Source organism: Trachinotus anak, unplaced genomic scaffold (genome assembly GCF_046630095.1).
Source record: "Trachinotus anak isolate AG129_WGS33_773 ecotype Australia unplaced genomic scaffold, CSIRO_AGI_Tana_v1 ptg000004l, whole genome shotgun sequence".
Classification (NCBI taxonomy): domain Eukaryota; kingdom Metazoa; phylum Chordata; class Actinopteri; order Carangiformes; family Carangidae; genus Trachinotus; species Trachinotus anak.
Window position 1 is genome coordinate 22,244,638 of NW_027273855.1, and position 18,078 is coordinate 22,262,715.

General features: G+C 40.6%; 2 protein-coding genes across 11 annotated transcripts in view; both read left to right on the forward strand.

Moving 5' to 3' along the window:
• Positions 1-485, forward strand: part of samd10a (sterile alpha motif domain containing 10a) — a 42,405-nt gene extending 41,920 nt beyond the window's left edge. For all 5 annotated transcript variants that reach the window (XM_071477075.1, XM_071477074.1, XM_071477076.1 and 2 more), the window contains one exon: positions 129-485. In XM_071477075.1, coding sequence (XP_071333176.1) covers positions 129-151 — 23 coding nt within the window. In that variant the 3' untranslated portion in view covers positions 152-485. The remainder of the gene's footprint in view (positions 1-128) is intronic.
• Positions 486-559: 74 nt separating this feature from the next.
• Positions 560-17,959, forward strand: uckl1a (uridine-cytidine kinase 1-like 1a). 6 transcript variants are annotated; one of them, XR_011690903.1, is made up of 16 exons: positions 560-747; positions 6,194-6,381; positions 6,607-6,713; positions 7,926-8,096; positions 8,771-8,842; positions 8,982-9,171; positions 9,273-9,334; positions 10,606-10,622; positions 10,864-10,962; positions 11,052-11,145; positions 13,348-13,410; positions 13,513-13,635; positions 13,939-14,046; positions 14,271-14,427; positions 15,058-15,414; positions 15,645-17,959. XR_011690903.1 is itself a non-coding variant. In XM_071477062.1 (16 exons), the coding sequence occupies exons 4-16, from the start codon at positions 6,696-6,698 to the stop codon at positions 15,138-15,140; spliced, it is 1,257 nt and encodes a 418-aa protein (XP_071333163.1). In that variant the 5' UTR covers positions 646-747; positions 2,736-2,829; positions 6,194-6,381; positions 6,607-6,695; the 3' UTR covers positions 15,141-17,959. The 6 variants fall into 6 exon arrangements, 4 of the variants coding, with proteins under 4 accessions (XP_071333161.1, XP_071333162.1, XP_071333163.1 ...); XM_071477062.1 differs by adding an exon at positions 2,736-2,829 and having other exon boundaries at positions 646-747; positions 15,058-17,959; XM_071477060.1 differs by having other exon boundaries at positions 15,058-17,959.
• Positions 17,960-18,078: the final 119 nt, after the last annotated feature.

Consider the following 18,078-nt stretch of genomic DNA (forward strand, 5'->3'; position numbering starts at 1 on the left):
TCTTTATGCTAAACTAGCAGGACAAACACAAGATTGCTTATTGATCCTCTCATTTGACTGCCAGAAAGCCAATAAGCATATTTCCCAAAATGCTGAACTTGTGCATTAATCTTTCTGTCCTTTTTTAGGTTCCTTTGGAAATGTATCATAGCCAGATCGCTGGAAGAAGTGGAATCATGGGATATATCATTAAAAAAAAACTTAAATGTGAATCAGATCTGTGGAGAAAAATGTATCCAGCGAAGAGTGATATTAAACTGAAGCTGGCAGCTTTTCATTCACCGTCTGCACGATGAACAGGCACAATCTTCATGGACTGACTCTGAACTGTGATGAAAAAGCACCATGACAATCTGTTTTGTCAATTTCTTGCTCTTATGTGTGTGATTTCATTAACTATTCCTCTCCCACGGTCTCTTTATCTCTATCTCTGAAACTTTTTTAAATGTCAAAAAAATAGAATAAAAAAAAAAAATATATATATATATATGTATATCAATGCCCTTATTTTTATTTTTCATTTTTATTTTTTTTACAAACGCCGGGGTAAAGGTCAAAAATGTGTGCATTACCTTTGAAAAGAGCAGCTGTGTGCAAGCACGTCATGATAAACTGCATTACCCATAATCCCCCAGCACGGTTGAGAAGCAGTCCATCCATGGCTTTAACCAGCCGATGCCGGCTCCGAGGTCGCAAGATCCCCATGGAGATGGAGTGCGGGAAAATAATGTCGTCCCGCTCGGACAGGTAGATGAAACTGAGATTTTTTTTATCAGCGTTTAATTCAAAGAACTGAAATAATACGTGCGATTTAAATTTTTTTTAGATCTTTTTATTTATTTAGTCTGCAGCAGCGTGTTGATCCTGCACTGTACCGCTAACCACACTGACTCCCCCTCCTCCTCCTCTAACCAGAGCAAATATATCTGACGTGTTTCGTCTCTAATGTTAATACTGTTCAGTGGAAACCCCTCCAGTTCCTATGTTTCTATCAAATACACGGTGCAGCGACAGGATGGAGGATGTAGACTCATAAAATGCGTGAAAACACGAAGCTCTCCATAAGGAGGTGAGCTTGTGCGTCACAGCCTCTAATGAGAAACCACTAGAATATCCCTGAAATATCTAGAAAATAATCCTTCAAGTATTTTTAGTTTTTAGTCTGAGGTAGTCATTGTTGTGTCCAGAGACCATGAGGGTTTTTAGGGGACTGTGTCACTTTTATACGGCCTGTGCTTCTGCAGGTTTTTCTGATCTTTATTTGTAGAATAACCTTAAACTATATTAAAGGACCTTTCGCTTTGAAAGAATTTAAAAACTGTAAAAAAAAAAAAAAATTGGGGTTTTCACCTTCCCAGACCTTCACAGTGGTGGAAGAAGAATTCAGATCATTTATACTACACTGGGCCTGTAGAAATACTCCATTACAAGTAGGCTAAATGTCCTAAATTCAAAATGTTATAGTAAAGGTACATAGTATTCGCAACTAAATGTACTTAAAGTATCAAAATAAAAAGTACTTTTCATGCAACTGAATGACCAATGTTATCAATGTTAATAATCAAGATTCTTATGTTATCAGATCATTATTGATGCATTGTTGTGTAAGCAGTACTTTAATGTTGCAGTTTGTCGAGGTGGAGCTGCTTTTAACTCATTTATTTACTGTTTGCTGCTTAAATCTATGATAATGCATCATATAATGATCACAGGTTGTGTTTGTAACATCTTAATCTGCCAAGTAACTAGCTGTCAAATAAATATAGTTGATATTTTCTGTAGTACAAGTGCTTCAAAACTGTACTTAAGAACAGGACCTGATGTCTGAGTGACGTCTGCACATGTCTCACTTTGTCCGACCAAAAGTCTTACATCCAGAGTTATTCAGTTTATAATAGAATGACAGAGAAAAGCAGAAAATCATCTCATTTGGGAAGCAAATTTTTCTTAAAAAAAAAAACAAACTTTTGTTGATTGTTTCAGCTCCAGATAAAAACGTCCAGACACCACATCATTAATTCGTCAGAATTAGCTCCACCAACTACAACATTAAAATTCAGTTTACACATGAATGTGCTACTAATAATAATCCAGTAACATATACATAATAATCATACAATAACATACTGAGTCGTGCCGTTTCACACAATGAGTAATTTTACTTTTTGATACTCAAATCATGTAAACTTTGCTGCTAATACTTAATTCTACTTGGGTAAAGTTATGAATACTGAGCCTTTGCTTATAATGGATTATTATAAAGATGCACTGCTATATTTTTCTTTATCCAGACCAAGAGTCTAAGGATAGAGGGTGTTGTATGTTGAAGACATTTGAGGCAAGTGTGCCTATAAAAATGAAATTGACTAGAGGAAAAGAATTGCACAACCATCAATGTTTAGAGATGCACGTTCACTCAGCTCAAACAAGATAAGAAAATACAGTGTCCTGAGACCAGGAGCAGACACAGCCTATTAAGTCTGAAGTGACAAGTAGATTAATTGATTAGTCCATATACAGAAAAAGAATCCTGCACTATTTTGATAAAGGATCAATAGTCATTTTTTCAAGCAACAATGCTCGACATGATGTGATTCCAGCTAGACTTTATCTTTGATGGTCATTTTTCACCATTTTCCCAGGTGTGCTCCCTGTCAGGACATGAATTTAGGCCAACATTACAGTGTGTTTGTCTGTGTGGTGATGTAGTGTTTTTGTGGGTCTCTGTGGATCAGGTTCAGTGAACTGAGAGGAAGGATCAGCAGAAGACATCCGTCCCGTCCTCACTTACAGGAGCATCTATTAATACCAGCCAAGCAGCTCTTTGCCGTCAGTGTTACAGTGATCCTCTTAGTGTCCCGCACGCACACACACACACACACACACACACACACACACACACACACACACACACACACACACACACACACACACACACACACAGAACAAGGGGGACGGGGAGAGAGGACAACACATGGACAGTAGCATGGAGAGACGAGAGGAGGTCAGATTTGTTTTGACTGTTTGGGCTCCACGGATACAGATGGAGTAGAAGCAGAAACAGAGCTGTAATTTACACACACGTTTACGACTTTGGTCACTACGTTGAGGGCTGTTGTTTTGGTGAGGTTGCCACGGTGACAGTCCAGCTGGAGGGCAGAAGGTTGTCGTCTGAGGCAGACATGACTCTGCTGGACTGTGCAGGAGCCAGGATCTCTGGCTGTTGGTCCTTGAGGTCTGACCGCAGGTAAGATCTGACTGTGTGTGCTGTTGCTCTCTCTCAGTGCAGGCGGGATGCCACTGTTCCCATCACAAAGCTTTTCATACACACCGCAGATGTGTGTGTGTGTGTGTGTGTGAGCCATAAATAGTCTCTAAACAGGGTTGGCTGAGAGGTCAGAGGAAGTGCAGGATCTAGGTTAGTTTGCAGGGATTTCGGTGTGTTTTGTTTGTGCTCAGTCTCAGAGGGTTGCCTGCAGTGTATCATTACTGAACAAGCACTTGAAACTGCTTCAGCTGGATATGCAAAACAGTCATTAGTCCTCTTCTCCATTTACGGTTTGTCCCGTTTTTTTTTGTGTGTGTGCATGTATGTAGTTTTGTATCATGTGCGAAAGAAGCAGCGTTACTAATTTAATTTGCAATTGCTGCCAGTGGGAACGCAGGAGTCACTAAATGTGTTCTCAGAGAGTGGGACGCAAAAGCTAAGCTGACTTTAATATGTTCTATAGTAAACAGTGGTGTAACAGCCTAATCTTAATCACAGTGATCTAAGCTGTGATGTACAGGTCGGAAAAATCACACAGCAGCATTAACACGGTGCAGGCAGTAAGAAGTATTCAGATTGTTTACTTCAGTAAAAGTATCAATACTTTTATTTAAAAGTAAAGATACTTAAATACAAGTAAAATAAATTCAGTGAAAATCTTCCATTGTAAAAGTATTATCAGCAAAATGCACTTTAAGTAAAAGTAGTCAATGCAAAGAAATAGTCACTGTGGGTGTATTTAGTTATCTAATGACGCAATATGCTACATGTGTGTATATATGTACATACACACAGGTGACAAATTAATGGAATAACCTGAATAAACAAACATAACAAATGCAGATGCTTCCACAAAGGAGTGCACTGCATGGTACAATGAACATCCCATCATGCTCTGTGGCAGGTTTAAAAATGCTGTCCAGGCCTGGTTAATTGTGATTTTGTATTTAGATGCCAAGAGGAAAAGATGTTGGTGACAGTGAAAGAAGGTTCATGGTTGGGTCAGACCGCTCGACTGGCTGTAGGAAACAGTGGCAGCGTGCACGGCTCCAAATCCTGAGCGCTGTACTGTGTGCACGGTCGGGGCTGACTCAACGAGATAAAGAAAAAGCCGACACTCACAGCTAAATACTCTTATTGTTTAATATGGGGCAGTACACAGCGCTTTTTAGCTATAAGCCATCATCAGAATAAGAAACAGTTGTAGATCAGACGATATTATATAGTGTATATTTATGATTGTTTGTTGTGCAGCATAACAGTTGTTGATGAAGGAGGATTAAGTTTCTGGGTGCTTCATTCACACATGTACCTCATCAAAAAATCATGTTTAAACCTCAGTGCCCCATATTAAATAATAACACAAACAACGTGGAGTCAACTGACCAGAGTTTTAATAGGAGCTGTGACTAAAGTGGCATCTGCATTTAGTGTCCATGGGAAAACATCAGCAAGTAGGTTTGGACACGGTGGTCGATGGTGCATATTTGACGACTGTGACGCTCGTGCGTTAGTGTGATATGTGAGGAAACCAGCAGAGCGACTGTTCCTCAGGTGACCGAGCAGGTCAATGCCATGATCAGACTGAGAGGGATATTGTATTAGGGTTGCTGCGCACAAACGCCTCATTACAGTGATGAATGCACATGTGAGAGTTCAGTGGTGCAAAAACCATCAGCACTGGTCCACAGAGATGTGGAAAGAAGTGATCACAGTCAGATGAGTCATCCTGTGTGGCGTACACCAAGAGAGCAGTACAGGCCTGAATACTTTCCCCTGACAGTGAGGGGAATCTGTGGCTCTGTTTGGGCTGTGGAGGGCATTTTTCTGGCACAGCGTGGCCCCGTTGGTCCTCATAGAGGGAGGGGTCGCTGCAGATCAATACAAAGTTGCTCTGAGTGATCATATTTTATCTTTTGAGAATAACTTGATGTGGCCTTCACAGTCATCAGATCTCAAACCTCAAATTTTAGACATGTTAGACAGCACTCTCCACCACCATCATCAAAGCACCAAATGAGGGAATATCCTCTGGAAAAATGGTTTTCCATCACTTTAGTGGAGTTCAGAGACTTGTAGAATCAATGCCAAGGAGCACGGAAGTTGTTGGTGACCCTGTCATACAGTTTTTCCTATGTTTTTAATGTAAAATCTTAATTAGTAACTGCAGCTGTCAGATAAATGTAGTAATTGAAGTAAAACAGAATTACTCAAGTAAAGTACTTAAAATTTGTACAGTAAAGTACTGCATTTACAAACCAGTAACACAACCATCAAAAAAGTTGGATTTATTCCCCAGCAGCTGGGTTAGACTTCAGAGCAGGTTTAGCAGCCCACTGCTCAACAGTCTTACATAATACACACAACACTGTGTTTGTGTAACTGGGCAAAAATGCTTCCCTGTTGCACAACAGGCTTGAAGTTGAAGTTGCATCTTGATAGTTTGTGTAGTTGTTTACTGCAGTGCTGTTCATCTTGGAAAAGTAACTCTGTCAGACTGAAATATGCCTCTTCTCTTTTATTAAATTCACTTCTTTTATTGCATAAATCTCTCTATCATCTATACACACATACAAAATATAACAATCATATATGTTTTATTCTTGTGTGTTTTTTTTCTTACATGATTTTGTGGCCCCTGTCAAACAGGTTCTATATGATATATCAGATATGACAAAGACTTAATAGCTTTTGCAACTTTAATCTAGATGTTGATTTTTGTCATTTGCTTCAAAATTACTTTTATGATTAAACAATAGTTGACAGATGCCTTTTATTTTTCTGTCAAGCCACTCATAGTTTAATCACCTTATCGTTTCAGTTTTAGTTTCAGTTTTTATACACTTTGTCTGCACTGAGGAGCCCAGTGTGAGACTCCGCTGTGTGTTCAGGCTGTAACCTGTCCTGCTATTTGCTGTTTTGCAGTGGGAGTGGGGAGGACTCGTTGGACCGGCTGCTGCCCCCCTCCGGGGCCCCTCGCAGGAAGAGCACTACCTTGCTGAGTAAAACCGAGCCTCCTCTGCTCCGCACAGGCACGCGCACCATCTACACCGCTGGCCGACCTCCCTGGTATGACGAGCACGGGGCTCAGTCAAAAGAGGCCTTTGTCATCGGTATGACAGTCGCTGATGATGTTTTTACTCTTCTTCTTTCACTGCCTTCATGCAGAGTTGTAGCTTTCAGCTGCAGAGTCTGTCCTTGTGTCCCACTCTGTGTTATTATACCCATAAATACTTTGCTGCGATTGCACATGCATACTGCCAGACAACATTAGACACACTCTGAAAAACACACATAATGGGCCTTTGAAATGTGTGGCTCTGTGTGTGGATCTGCAGGGTTGTGTGGGGGCAGCGCCTCAGGGAAGACCACCGTAGCCAATAAGATCATTGAGGCTCTGGATGTGCCGTGGGTTGTGCTGTTGTCTATGGATTCTTTCTACAAGGTGAGAGTCATGCATTTTAGTCTGTTCGGTCTTCTCTATTTATTTGGTTCTTGCCATTTATCTGAGGTTTCACTGTAGGATATATGATCATCTTTGGGTTTAATGATTTGTTCATTTAAATTGATGATAGAACCTCAAAGCAATCATTTCACTCCTGTCACAGGATTGAGTTGATAACCAGCTGTGGCAATACTTTTGATTACAGCCTGCAAATGTGAATATTTGGTGCATGCAGGATGTACTTCGTGCAGTGTGCACCTCCAGAAAGGCATAAGTGGGTAACAAATATGTATCCAGGAGGGACCTAGAAACAAATTCTTGAAAATGTAAATATTTTTTTGAATAATAGAATAACATTTTTTGCCAAGTATGCCATCAAAAGGAGACAAACTACACATGACACTTTCACTTAGGGCCAGATATTTCTGTCAGGAGTAGATGAAGACCAAAAACAGTAGAGTGAATATTGCTGAAGTAGAGAAGAGCAAAAAGTGGAGTGAATATTGGCCAGAAACACGACTATAGATGAAAGATAATGTTGCTCTTTAACTGCTAGATGTGTAAATAAGCAACTGTTTTCTAACAAGTGTTAATGTTGTGTTCACCAATTGTTTCTGCTGCCTCCAAGTGGACAAAAAAAAGTAGTTATTGCCGGTTTAATGATCATTTTAAAACATGAATATGACAATTTTATATCTATAGCTGTAAAGGTGCAGCCTTCATATTTTACACCATATTAATACTAATAATTTGCATTTTAAAACTTTTTACAATGTAATTTCTGAAAGTACATTTTTATAAACATGTCATCATGTTAAAATAAATTACACTAAGGCTAATTTAATTCCAATACTGTAGCTGTAGGTTTCCCCATTTATCTGCTCCTGTTTCCCAGTAAGAACACAACTGTGCTCTGCAATTACTAAACAGTTTCAACATGCATGCAAATACCACAGTAAATCCACAAATGAAAATGAATTAACATGTGAAGACAACTATAACGAAACTAAACATCTATTTTGATAATTCTGATGACTGGATGATAGTTGAAGTCATTTTTCAAGCACAAATGAAAAAAAATCCCTGTCATCCTCTGAAATAATGAGAATTTCTGCCTTTTTCTGTTTTACATCTTTGTAAACTGAACATCTTCAAACGTGCCTTATCAGCAACTTCCTGTGAATCTGAATGGTACTCTGCTGTGTTTTACAGGTTTTATCTCCTGAGGAACAGGCCCTGGCAGCAAGTAACGACTACAACTTCGATCATCCTGGGGCATTTGACTTTGAGCTGCTGGTTACCACCCTCAGGAAACTGAAGCAAGGCAAGAGTGTGAAGATCCCAGTGTATGATTTCACCACGCACGGACGACAGAAAGACTGGGTGAGTTTTTGTTGTTTTGTCACAGAAAAGTAGCCTGGTTTTAACAGAAAGGTCCTCAGGGATGATTTTTACTGTTCAAGGAGCTATTTGTAAGTTTTTACTATTGCTGCATAGCTAACGTTAACATTAAAAGCTGTTTACTTACCAGTCTAGAAGAGATGTTGCGAGTTCAGCATCAAACTTCATTCCTTTACTCACCAAGAGCTGTCTCCAGAGGCGGAAAGCAACGCTCTTTATCACATCTTCTCTTCTACTGAAGTTAGCATGCTAACCAGCTAGCCCCGGCCCGTCTCATCACTTTCTGATAGCGACTCACTGTAGCCTCCAATCTACCCTGACGACGTAGCGCTGCTCAGAGGGTGTGTCATAACCTCTTATCTTGTAAATGCAACATTGGCTGAAGCTCCTGTCAAGCGGCATCCACCGCCAGGCGCTCCCGGCAAGAAACCATGGTCGGCGGCAGAGAAAACAAACAGTCCCTTTAAATGTGCACAAGAAAGTAGAAGAGCAGAATGACATAGCTGCTTTCAGTTTTCTCTGTAAACATGTTTTTTTTCTAGTAAATACATTTCTCAAAGTGACATTCTGCAGCTTTAATCTTATAAAAACTAAAGTGAAGTCGAGTTCTGCTTTGAAGACTGTTGTTTTTTTTCCCTTTTCTCTCCTTTATGCAGAAAAATGTGTACGGTGCCAGCGTAATCATATTTGAAGGAATTATGTCTTTTGCAGACAAAGAGCTTCTTCAGGTAAGGCAATAAGTCTTTTCTTTTTTCTTTTTGAAGAATTCTTGAGTGAAGTAATCACCACCAGGTATGTTTGAGCAGCTGCTTTGTTGAAGTGAATGTTATTGAACCGTTCAGGGGTGTTTGCTCTTCCCACCTGCAGCTCCTGGATATGAAAATCTTTGTGGACACAGACTCAGACATTCGGCTGGTCCGCCGGCTCCGCAGGGACATCACAGAGCGTGGACGAGACATTGAAGGCGTCATCAAGCAGTACAACAAGTTTGTGAAGCCAGCATTTGAGCAGTACATTGAGCCAACCATGAGGCTGGCTGATATCGTTGTGCCAAGAGGTGGGAGAGCCAGACTTCCTCACTTGGCATTTTTATCACTTTCTTTCAAAGAACATACCAGCAACATTGCCAAATGTCTCTTTATTGTTTTTCTCTCCAAGGTGGAGGCAATATGGTGGCCATCGATCTTATAGTCCAGCATGTTCACAGCCAACTGGAGGAGGTGAGTGGGCAAAACACTGACTGTGGAGCAGAGGGTGGCGCCACCGTGTGTCCAAAAGCTGTAACATAGAGTCATAAAGTGAAACTGTACAATAACCTGCTTCAAACTAAAATGAAATCAGAGCTTCGCAGTCACAGAATTTCAAACTTTTATTGCTCATGAATTACAGGATACAAAGTCTGTTGATATTCTATATTCATCATAAAAACTCTGTGCAGCAGATCCATTATCCAGAAACTACTAAAAACACATCACTGGGAAATGGATTCAGCAGCATTGTATGAAATATGAATCCAGTTCCGAATCCCTGCTGAACTGAAATCCTTTCAAATCCATTATTGAATCTCTGTGTACTCTCTTTATATCACGCTGTTCAAACTTAAACCACAGAGATTCTGCTGTGATGAAAGGCTGCAGGGCTTTCACCCCGTATAATTTGTCACTGCTCTGTGACATTCATTAACCCTCCTCTGACTCATTTTTCCTTTTGCTGGAAAATAGCAAAAGGAAAATAGCAAAGAGGCTTTTGATCCACCTGCAGAAGCCGTTGACGTTCAAGTATAAACAACATATCTTTCATCAAATATCAGTCAAAGAAATTGCTGATTTTTCTGCATGTATGATAAACATGTACATGTATGCAACCTCATCTGTGGTCACAGATTATGGTGTAACACCGTCAACACCTTCCAGGGCAGAGAACTCGTCCTTATCAAGTTGTCAGAAAGTTCTTACTTTAACATGTCAGACGGTGGATAAACATTTATGCAAGGCTGTTGTTCCCCCCGTTGTTACGAGTACCCACCTGCAAATATTGCATTTGATTGTTTCCTTTTGATTGCACTTCACAAATCCAGGCAGTTTACCAAAAGGAAACCAGATCCAATATGGAACCAGCAGCACTGGTGGACCGGGTGACATGTTCCTTGATTATCATGAACACACACTCTCTAGTTTATTTTGATCCACATCCTGCTGGTGTAAAAATCCACAGCTGAAAATAGTCCCCAACAAATGCAGCGTTTCCTCCCGTTTGAGTGACGATTGGTAAAGATTATAGTACGCAGCTGTTATTTAGCCTTTTTTAAAAATAAAACTATTTATCTTCAGCAGCAATTAACAAACAGGCCGGGGAAATTGGAAAGACTTGGTATGTTCACAGGATTTGTTAACAATAACAAAAATATAGAATATCACCAGCCTCCATCATTTGAAATCCCTTTTTACTTCTGACCGTTTCATTGTCTTTCTCTTACCCTCTCTTCATGCAGCGAGAGCTCAGTGTCAGGTATGCAGATACATATTTATCCTTCTGTGGCTTTGGTTCACTTATTGTCACTAGAGATCAGTGGTTTGTACTCTGAACCTTCACAGTCTCTCTGCTCCGTCTTTCTGCGTTTAGTGAATTAGTCTTAGCTGGTAACTCTCTGCCGTCTTAGGTCTAAAGTCAGACTGCTTCATTTCTCCGCCAGCGCAGCAGAATAACAGAGTAAAACCTTTTGATCTGAACAACCTCTCCTTGGTCTCAGGGCTCTCCTGGCCTCCGCTCAGCAGACTCAGCCTCTGCCCCAGACGCTCAGTGTGTTGGAGAGCACGCCGCAGGTCAGAGGCCTGCACACCATCATCAGGTACTGACCTGTGCTCGTGCGCAGCTTTGTGTCCTGGCGACAGTGGATACAATATGAATTTTAAAACATTTCATTTTGCTCTACCGCAGGAACAAAGACACCAGTCGAGACGAGTTTATCTTCTACTCGAAGAGATTAATGCGGCTTCTCATAGAACATGCGCTCACGTTTCTACCCTCTCAGGTACTTCAGTGAACATTAACCCTTTTAGCACCATAATAATAGATATATTTATTAAAACGCCTGGTCTTTTTTGTCTATTTTTGTCAATAATTGTGTCAAAAAATGCCCTATGTGTAAATAATTTACACCCTTTTTCCAGGAGAAGTTGAACTTTCAAAATCTGTCAAGTATTTACCATTCTTATGTAATTCAATACCTAAAACTGTGTGTTATAAGAAGAAAAGGACAAAAACGGAATTGAATTTTCTTCAACTTTCTTTTTATAAATTCTTGAAAAGTGCAGATTGAACATTTCTGAGATTGCAAAAATCTAATTCAAACTAGCTACGGTAATTGGAAATACACATGCACCGTGGTGTCACCGGTGATCCCCGTGGTTTTAAAAGGGTTAAAGCAGCCACACGTCGGTCACAGGAGTACTGATGTGAAATGGTTTGTTCGTAGAGATGAAGCCACACATAATTATCACCCGCCTCTGCTGTTTCCTGCAGCTCTGCAGAGGTTTAAAGCTTCCTTCAGGTCATCGTTTTGGTTTTTAGGCTCATAACTTTACTGTTTTGGTTTAATGAAAAAGCTCTGATACATCAACTGCACACTTCCTGCTCAGCACCAAACAGCAGAGAGACAAAGTTAGCATCTAGCTAGTTAAGAAAGTGTAAATTTTAGCAGATAACGAACCAGATATTTCCCTCAGGACACAGCTGAGACCAAAAACAAAGCTAAAATTGAATGATAATGTTGCTCCACAATTGCTGGATGTGTAAAAAAGCAACTGTTTGCTGCAACTTAAAAGGTGATGATATGTGTTCACAGCCTGTTTTCACTGCCCCAAGTGGCCAAAGCTTCAGCTATTGCAGGTTTAAAGGACCACAGCAGGCACCATTACATACAAATCATCTTTACATTATCTATTTACATGCCAAGAATAACTTTGTGGAATTAACAACCTCCCAGGCAGCCATCACTTGTAGTTTCTGCCAGTATAGTTTTAAAAATCAGCTTATAGAGACATGCTGCTTGCTTGAGATAATCACGCTATTTTCAAATGTAATTATTGGTGGATTCAAGCGCCAGTGGGAAAAATTAAAGCAAAAACTTGAATAAATTAGTGGAGGAACATAACAAATGCAAATGTTTCCACACATGTGCACTGCATGGTACAACAAAACACTTAACATCCCATCATGCTGTGTGGTATGTAAATGCTGAGCAGGCCCATCTTATTCTGATTTTGTATCAAAATGGCGAGAGGGAAAGATCTGGTTTATTGTTTCAGTCTCAATGACTGTTCAGCTGACTACTGTTTCAATAACAGTGACTAAAGTGACGCCTGCATTTAGATCTATGCGAAAGAGGTCAGTAATTGGGGTCGGACATTTGATGACGAGCGTCTCTTCCTCAGGTGACTGAGAATGTCAAAGCAGGGCATGATCAGACTGTGTCAGTCTGTTGACAGTTACACAGAGAGGGATTTTATAGTCGGGTTTCTGTGCATAAATCCCTCATTACAAAGATAAATGCATGTGAGAGATCAGTGGTGTAAAAACCATCTGCGCTGGTCTACAGAAATGTGGAAAAAAGTGATCAGATGAGTCATCCTTCCACATATTCTCCACAAGTGGGCGAGCGCACATGTGGCGAGAACAGTATAGGCTCGACCCCTACAATGAGGGGATTCTGTGGCCCTGATGTACTGTGGGGAAGGGGGGGGGGCTTTCGCTGGCATGGTTTGGGTCCGCTTGTCCCCTTAGAGGGAAGGGTCACTGCAAATCAAATCAAAGTAGTTCTGAGTGATCATCCTATGATGAAACGTCCTGATGGGAGCAGTCTCTTCCAGGATGCCACCATCCACACCTGACAAAAAATAAAGGTGACTGATCGCTCGCTGTGATGGAGAACCTGTGGCGTCTCAAGCAATGTTCTCTGCGAGTAGGTTTTTACACCATACTGACATCAATCAAAACCACTGGCTGCCTGGAAAGTGTCATATAAAAAGTTCTTAGTAGCGAATGTGCTAAAGCAAACAAGCTTCCATCTTTTGTGGTGAACTTTGTTGCAGTAATACAGCAGCTATGTTGTGTATATGATACAGAAATGTCTGTTCTGTATAATCATATAAAAACATGTACAGATACACAGATGTATTTACACTTTTTTGTGTCTGTGTTAATAAAATGATACGTCTTCTGTACCCTCAAACAGCCGTGTGTAGTTCAGACTCCACAGGGCCATGAGTACGAGGGCCGTAGTCACAACGGCAGAGGGGTGAGTGGTGTTCGTGTTTTACAAGGTCTCGTTAACTTCCAGTCGAGTGTGTCCTCGTAGTGTTTCTGTCATCACACTTGCTCTGCCGCATCGTCTCCACAGATCACCGGTGTGTCCATCCTGCGGGCAGGAGAGACCATGGAGCCCGCCCTCAGGGCTGTGTGCAAGGACGTCCGCATCGGCAAGATCCTCATCCAGACCAACCTTGACTCGGGCGAACCAGAGGTAGATTAAATGGGTCACTTAGTAACAATCATCCTCATAACTGTCCTCAAGATGTTTATTTTACAACACTTTACGCACTACACTACAACACACTACAACATTTTACGACACTATCCAACAATGTTGGATAGTGTCTGAGAATCCCATCAAATCAAATCACATCAGGCAAAAGATGAAAAGATTTTTGATTGTTTTCTAGTTGTTTTTTTTTTAATTCTTCCACATGATATGTGTCTCCGTGGTAACTACCCTTCCTGCCTTTGTAACCATGGTAACCTGTCTCCTCCTCTCTGGCCTTGCCAGCTGCATTACCTGCGTCTGCCCAAAGACATCAGTGAAGATCATGTCATCCTAATGGACAGCACGGTCTCCACCGGCGCCGCTGCCATGATGGCAGTGCGAGTCCTATTGGTGGGTGGAGATTAACATCATTGTTCCTCAGTAAGACAACAGTAGGACCCCTCTCCTCCTCATCAGTCATGTTTTTTCTCTGTCCTGGTGAGGTTTGAGTAGCACTTCTTCTGCAAAGGCAAAATGTCAAATCGTTTCTTCCCTTTGCTTTCCACTTGCTAATTATCCTCCTGGTAGCGATAAAGCAGGTATTGACAGCTGTTGATGTGTGTGTGGCCGAGCAGGATCACGAAGTGCAGGAGGATAAGATCGTGTTGGTGTCGCTGTTGATGGCGGAGCTCGGGGTGCACTCTGTGGCCTACGCCTTCCCAAAGGTCAAAATCATCACCAGCGCTGTGGACAAGAGTCTGGACGATGCTTTACATGTAATTCCTGGTATCGGTAAGACTGCACATACTCACTCTTTTTATAACTGTGCTGTGAAATCAGAAGTTATGTGTCACACATTTTGTTCTAAGCAGAACCTATTTGCCTCTCAACCTCTGAAGAATGTGAATAATAAGGTGATGTGCTATAACTTAAAGTCATAAGACGTTTGCAGCTCACACCGCTGTCCTCAGTGTGCATGGGTTTAGCTTTATGTAGGAAATAAAAATCTCCATGGTCTTTGCAGCAGATAAAAGATAATAAACACCTGGGTTTCAAGCTGACAGATTTCATTTCATGTCTCAGCAGATTCTAATTTTATGCTTGTATCACTTTTGATTTGAAGTGAACATTCCTCCGGATACTGTAACTAAACTGCACGATATACATAAGAGACAGACCAGTCTCTAAACTGTCCTTGCAAACATTTAGATGAATATTAGTGTAGTATGTTAAACCAATTAATTATTCTGTTTGTGAATCAATCACAAAAGTCAAATTTTAGAAAACCGTCACTTCCAAACTTTGCAGCCTTATGTTTTAATGTCTATTGAGGTGTATTCTGGTTGTGATTTTATTATTTTCTTCAGCCCCTAACTCTGACTCATACACAGTAGCTCTGAGTCCATTGTTGTGTGTTTTCAGGGGACTTTGGGGACCGATACTTTGGGACCGATGGATCTGATGGGTGGAGTGATGATGAGGACTCGGAGCAGCCGTCACACTGACACAAAACATCTGTGAGCCTCTTTGAAAGAAAATGCAATATGCACTACTTGAAAACCTCTGTTATCCTGCATAGACAAGCAAAAAAAAAAAAAAAATCTGTTATATTCACGTTTTGTGTTCTGTACATGCAGTTTTGTACTCTTACACAACAGATGAGTCTCTGTTAAGTTGTATGCATGAGGGATATTTTGTGCTATTTACAACTGAGAGTTCGTCATAGATATTTTCATACTCATCGGGTCACAGGGGTGAAACAGTGCCATTACCTTTGAGGTACTATAATGCAACAACAATATTATCATACTAAATGATTTTATCCTGCACCGGATTGCACCAGTTGTTTTAGATCCAGTTCTTAGTCAGTGAGAGCTAGTTTCAAACACAAGCTACAGCTGAGGCTGTTGGGAATGTCATTCGTGTTTAGAAATAAAAATGATTGACTCTAATGACGATGCAAAATGAAAAATTAAGGGGTCGCCAGAGTTGATAACGTTCATCTTCAGGGAGTCAATTTAGTTTCACTAAAAAAACAAAAATGTCACCCTCATGGTGGCACGAAAGGAAAAGTCACTAAACCACAAAACGACCCACTGACTAACAAAAAAACATCTGTGAAGCCATGATTCTAGCATGGCTAAAAAAAATAAGCTTTATGGGGCCAAATCATATGTTAAACTTTAATGTCAGTCATTGATTAATGATTTTGCTTTATTATTGTGTGCATACATATATGTGTGTTTTAGAATTAACATTATTTATGCAGTTTGAAATGGGATTACACCTAACTGATGCTCATTTAGTCCAACATTACTTTTACTCATCTAAACGGCTCATGTTTTAAAGCTAACGGCTAACAGCTTATCTCCACGTAAGAACTAGTTTGGATGTTTCAACCCATTTTAATTTAGCGATTCATAGAGCTCCACTTAGTAAACAACAGGGGTTAAAAGTCTATTTCATGCATCAGATGGAACATTTTTTATCCAAGTAGTTAGAAAAGGAGATTATAGAAAAAGCTTCAGAATAGCAGCAACTGTTGTTAAAATACCTTTATTGTTTTTCTAAGATATTTACTTTTTGAGAAATCAGATGCACAGATGTGTGACTTGAATGTAATGTTAATACCTGAGGGTCATAAACTGGGCCTGTAACTGTGCTAGGTTTGGATTTTATGAAACCTGTTCATGAATATGTTCTTCTACAAATTCATTCTTACTTTATGCTGCTCTAAAGACTTTTTGTTGTAATGTATTTAACTCAGATCTGTAGTAGCAGAGTTGTCCAAAGTTTTATGCTAAACATACAGAATATTACAGAGAGAAATTAGTGTCATTTTCAACAGAATCTAAATCTTGCAGGTTTACACATTTATAACAGGTGAAACAGTCCAGTGAGTAGGTAGTAAATCTTAATTCAGGGTATGAACATTCATCTTGGAGATTAAATTCAGATTTAGTTTTCGTTTCTCACTGCCTCTTTCGACTTCCACTGGAAAATGACATCCGCTTGTTCCGCCGTATGTCTGGACTGATCATCAAGGTGCGAGGACGTCATGGACGGTCACATGCTCCCTTCAGAATATTTTCCGTGCTCCTCTGACTCTCAGGGTTCAGACACAGGCCACTTTGCTCCCTCTCTGATGCACTTTAAAGCCTGAAGGGGTCAGTATAGCTCACATTTAGCCTCTCACTGTGTGATTTATAGTGTGACCCTCTGAGAAATCTGTGTCTTTACAGCACAGAAGGATGCATACACACTCACCTGAATCACCTCCGTTGCACAAGTTGAAATACATTGGTTTGATGTCATGAATGGCAGACTTGCAGAAATGGAAACGTCCTTGTGCTTCATGATTTTGCCGACTGACCTGGTGCAGTGTGGTTATAAACATGTAAGATAATGATAACAATGTCATTTCAGGGTTACAAACTGTGCAGTAAAAACCTCGAGCCTCCCAGTTTTCCCTCCCTCTTGTGTTTGCACTGTTTACTCCAAACATGCCTCATGATCCCCTTTATCAGACGCTGGTTGGTGTTGACACGATTCTCCAGCCAGTTTGTGACCTCGCGCTCAGTATTATCTCCTCTGTCTCTCACATCCTGTGTCTTTTCACTGTCATGTAGCTTCAATGAATCCGACAGCCTCATTCATGTATTTATTCAGTCATTCATTCTCCACACAGTGAGATTAACACATCACATTAGCTGTGGATGTTGTATCATCTTCACACCTACAGTATCTCCTGCTCCTACACATTTGTTTTGGGCTCTTTTGTTTTTGTGTGTGTGTGTGTGTGTGTGTGTGTGTGTGATAGCTCCTCACTGAGCGAGTGACACTGTGATCACGGATGTCATACGACGCACGCTGTATTCTCCAAGACAGCAGAAGACTCGCTCGCCCATGTGACTACTGCCTCAAGGTTAACCTGTTACCATGGAGACAAGCCCGCCAATGAAAATTCAGCAGACGGTTGCGATGTTGACTGCAAGCTTTTTGTTTTAAGGGGTGACCTATTTTTTTTTTTTTTTTTTCTCCCACCCCCCCGTCCAGAGCTACTCAGACGCAGACCCCACTACTCTGGCACATGTGCACGTGCATACAGACATTCACACAGATACAAAAAAACATGGCTACTCAGACACACACACACACACACACATACACACTCATACTCCATGTGAAATGAGGTTGTAAGATCGTACACAAAAGGAGCAGCCTTAGATATAAAATCATACTTTGAAAATATATTAAAATGAGATACTTTAAAGGTTTTTCCTTATTTTGACCCTAAGAATAAACGTGGATAAATATGCTCAGATTTTTCTCTCCTCTGGTTGGACTGAAGACATAAATCTACAGGCAGCTTTTGAGATCAGAAGAAAAGCTTTAAACTCTTTGTTCTCTCTGTAGTAGATGGCAAAGTGAACTCTGAGGCTT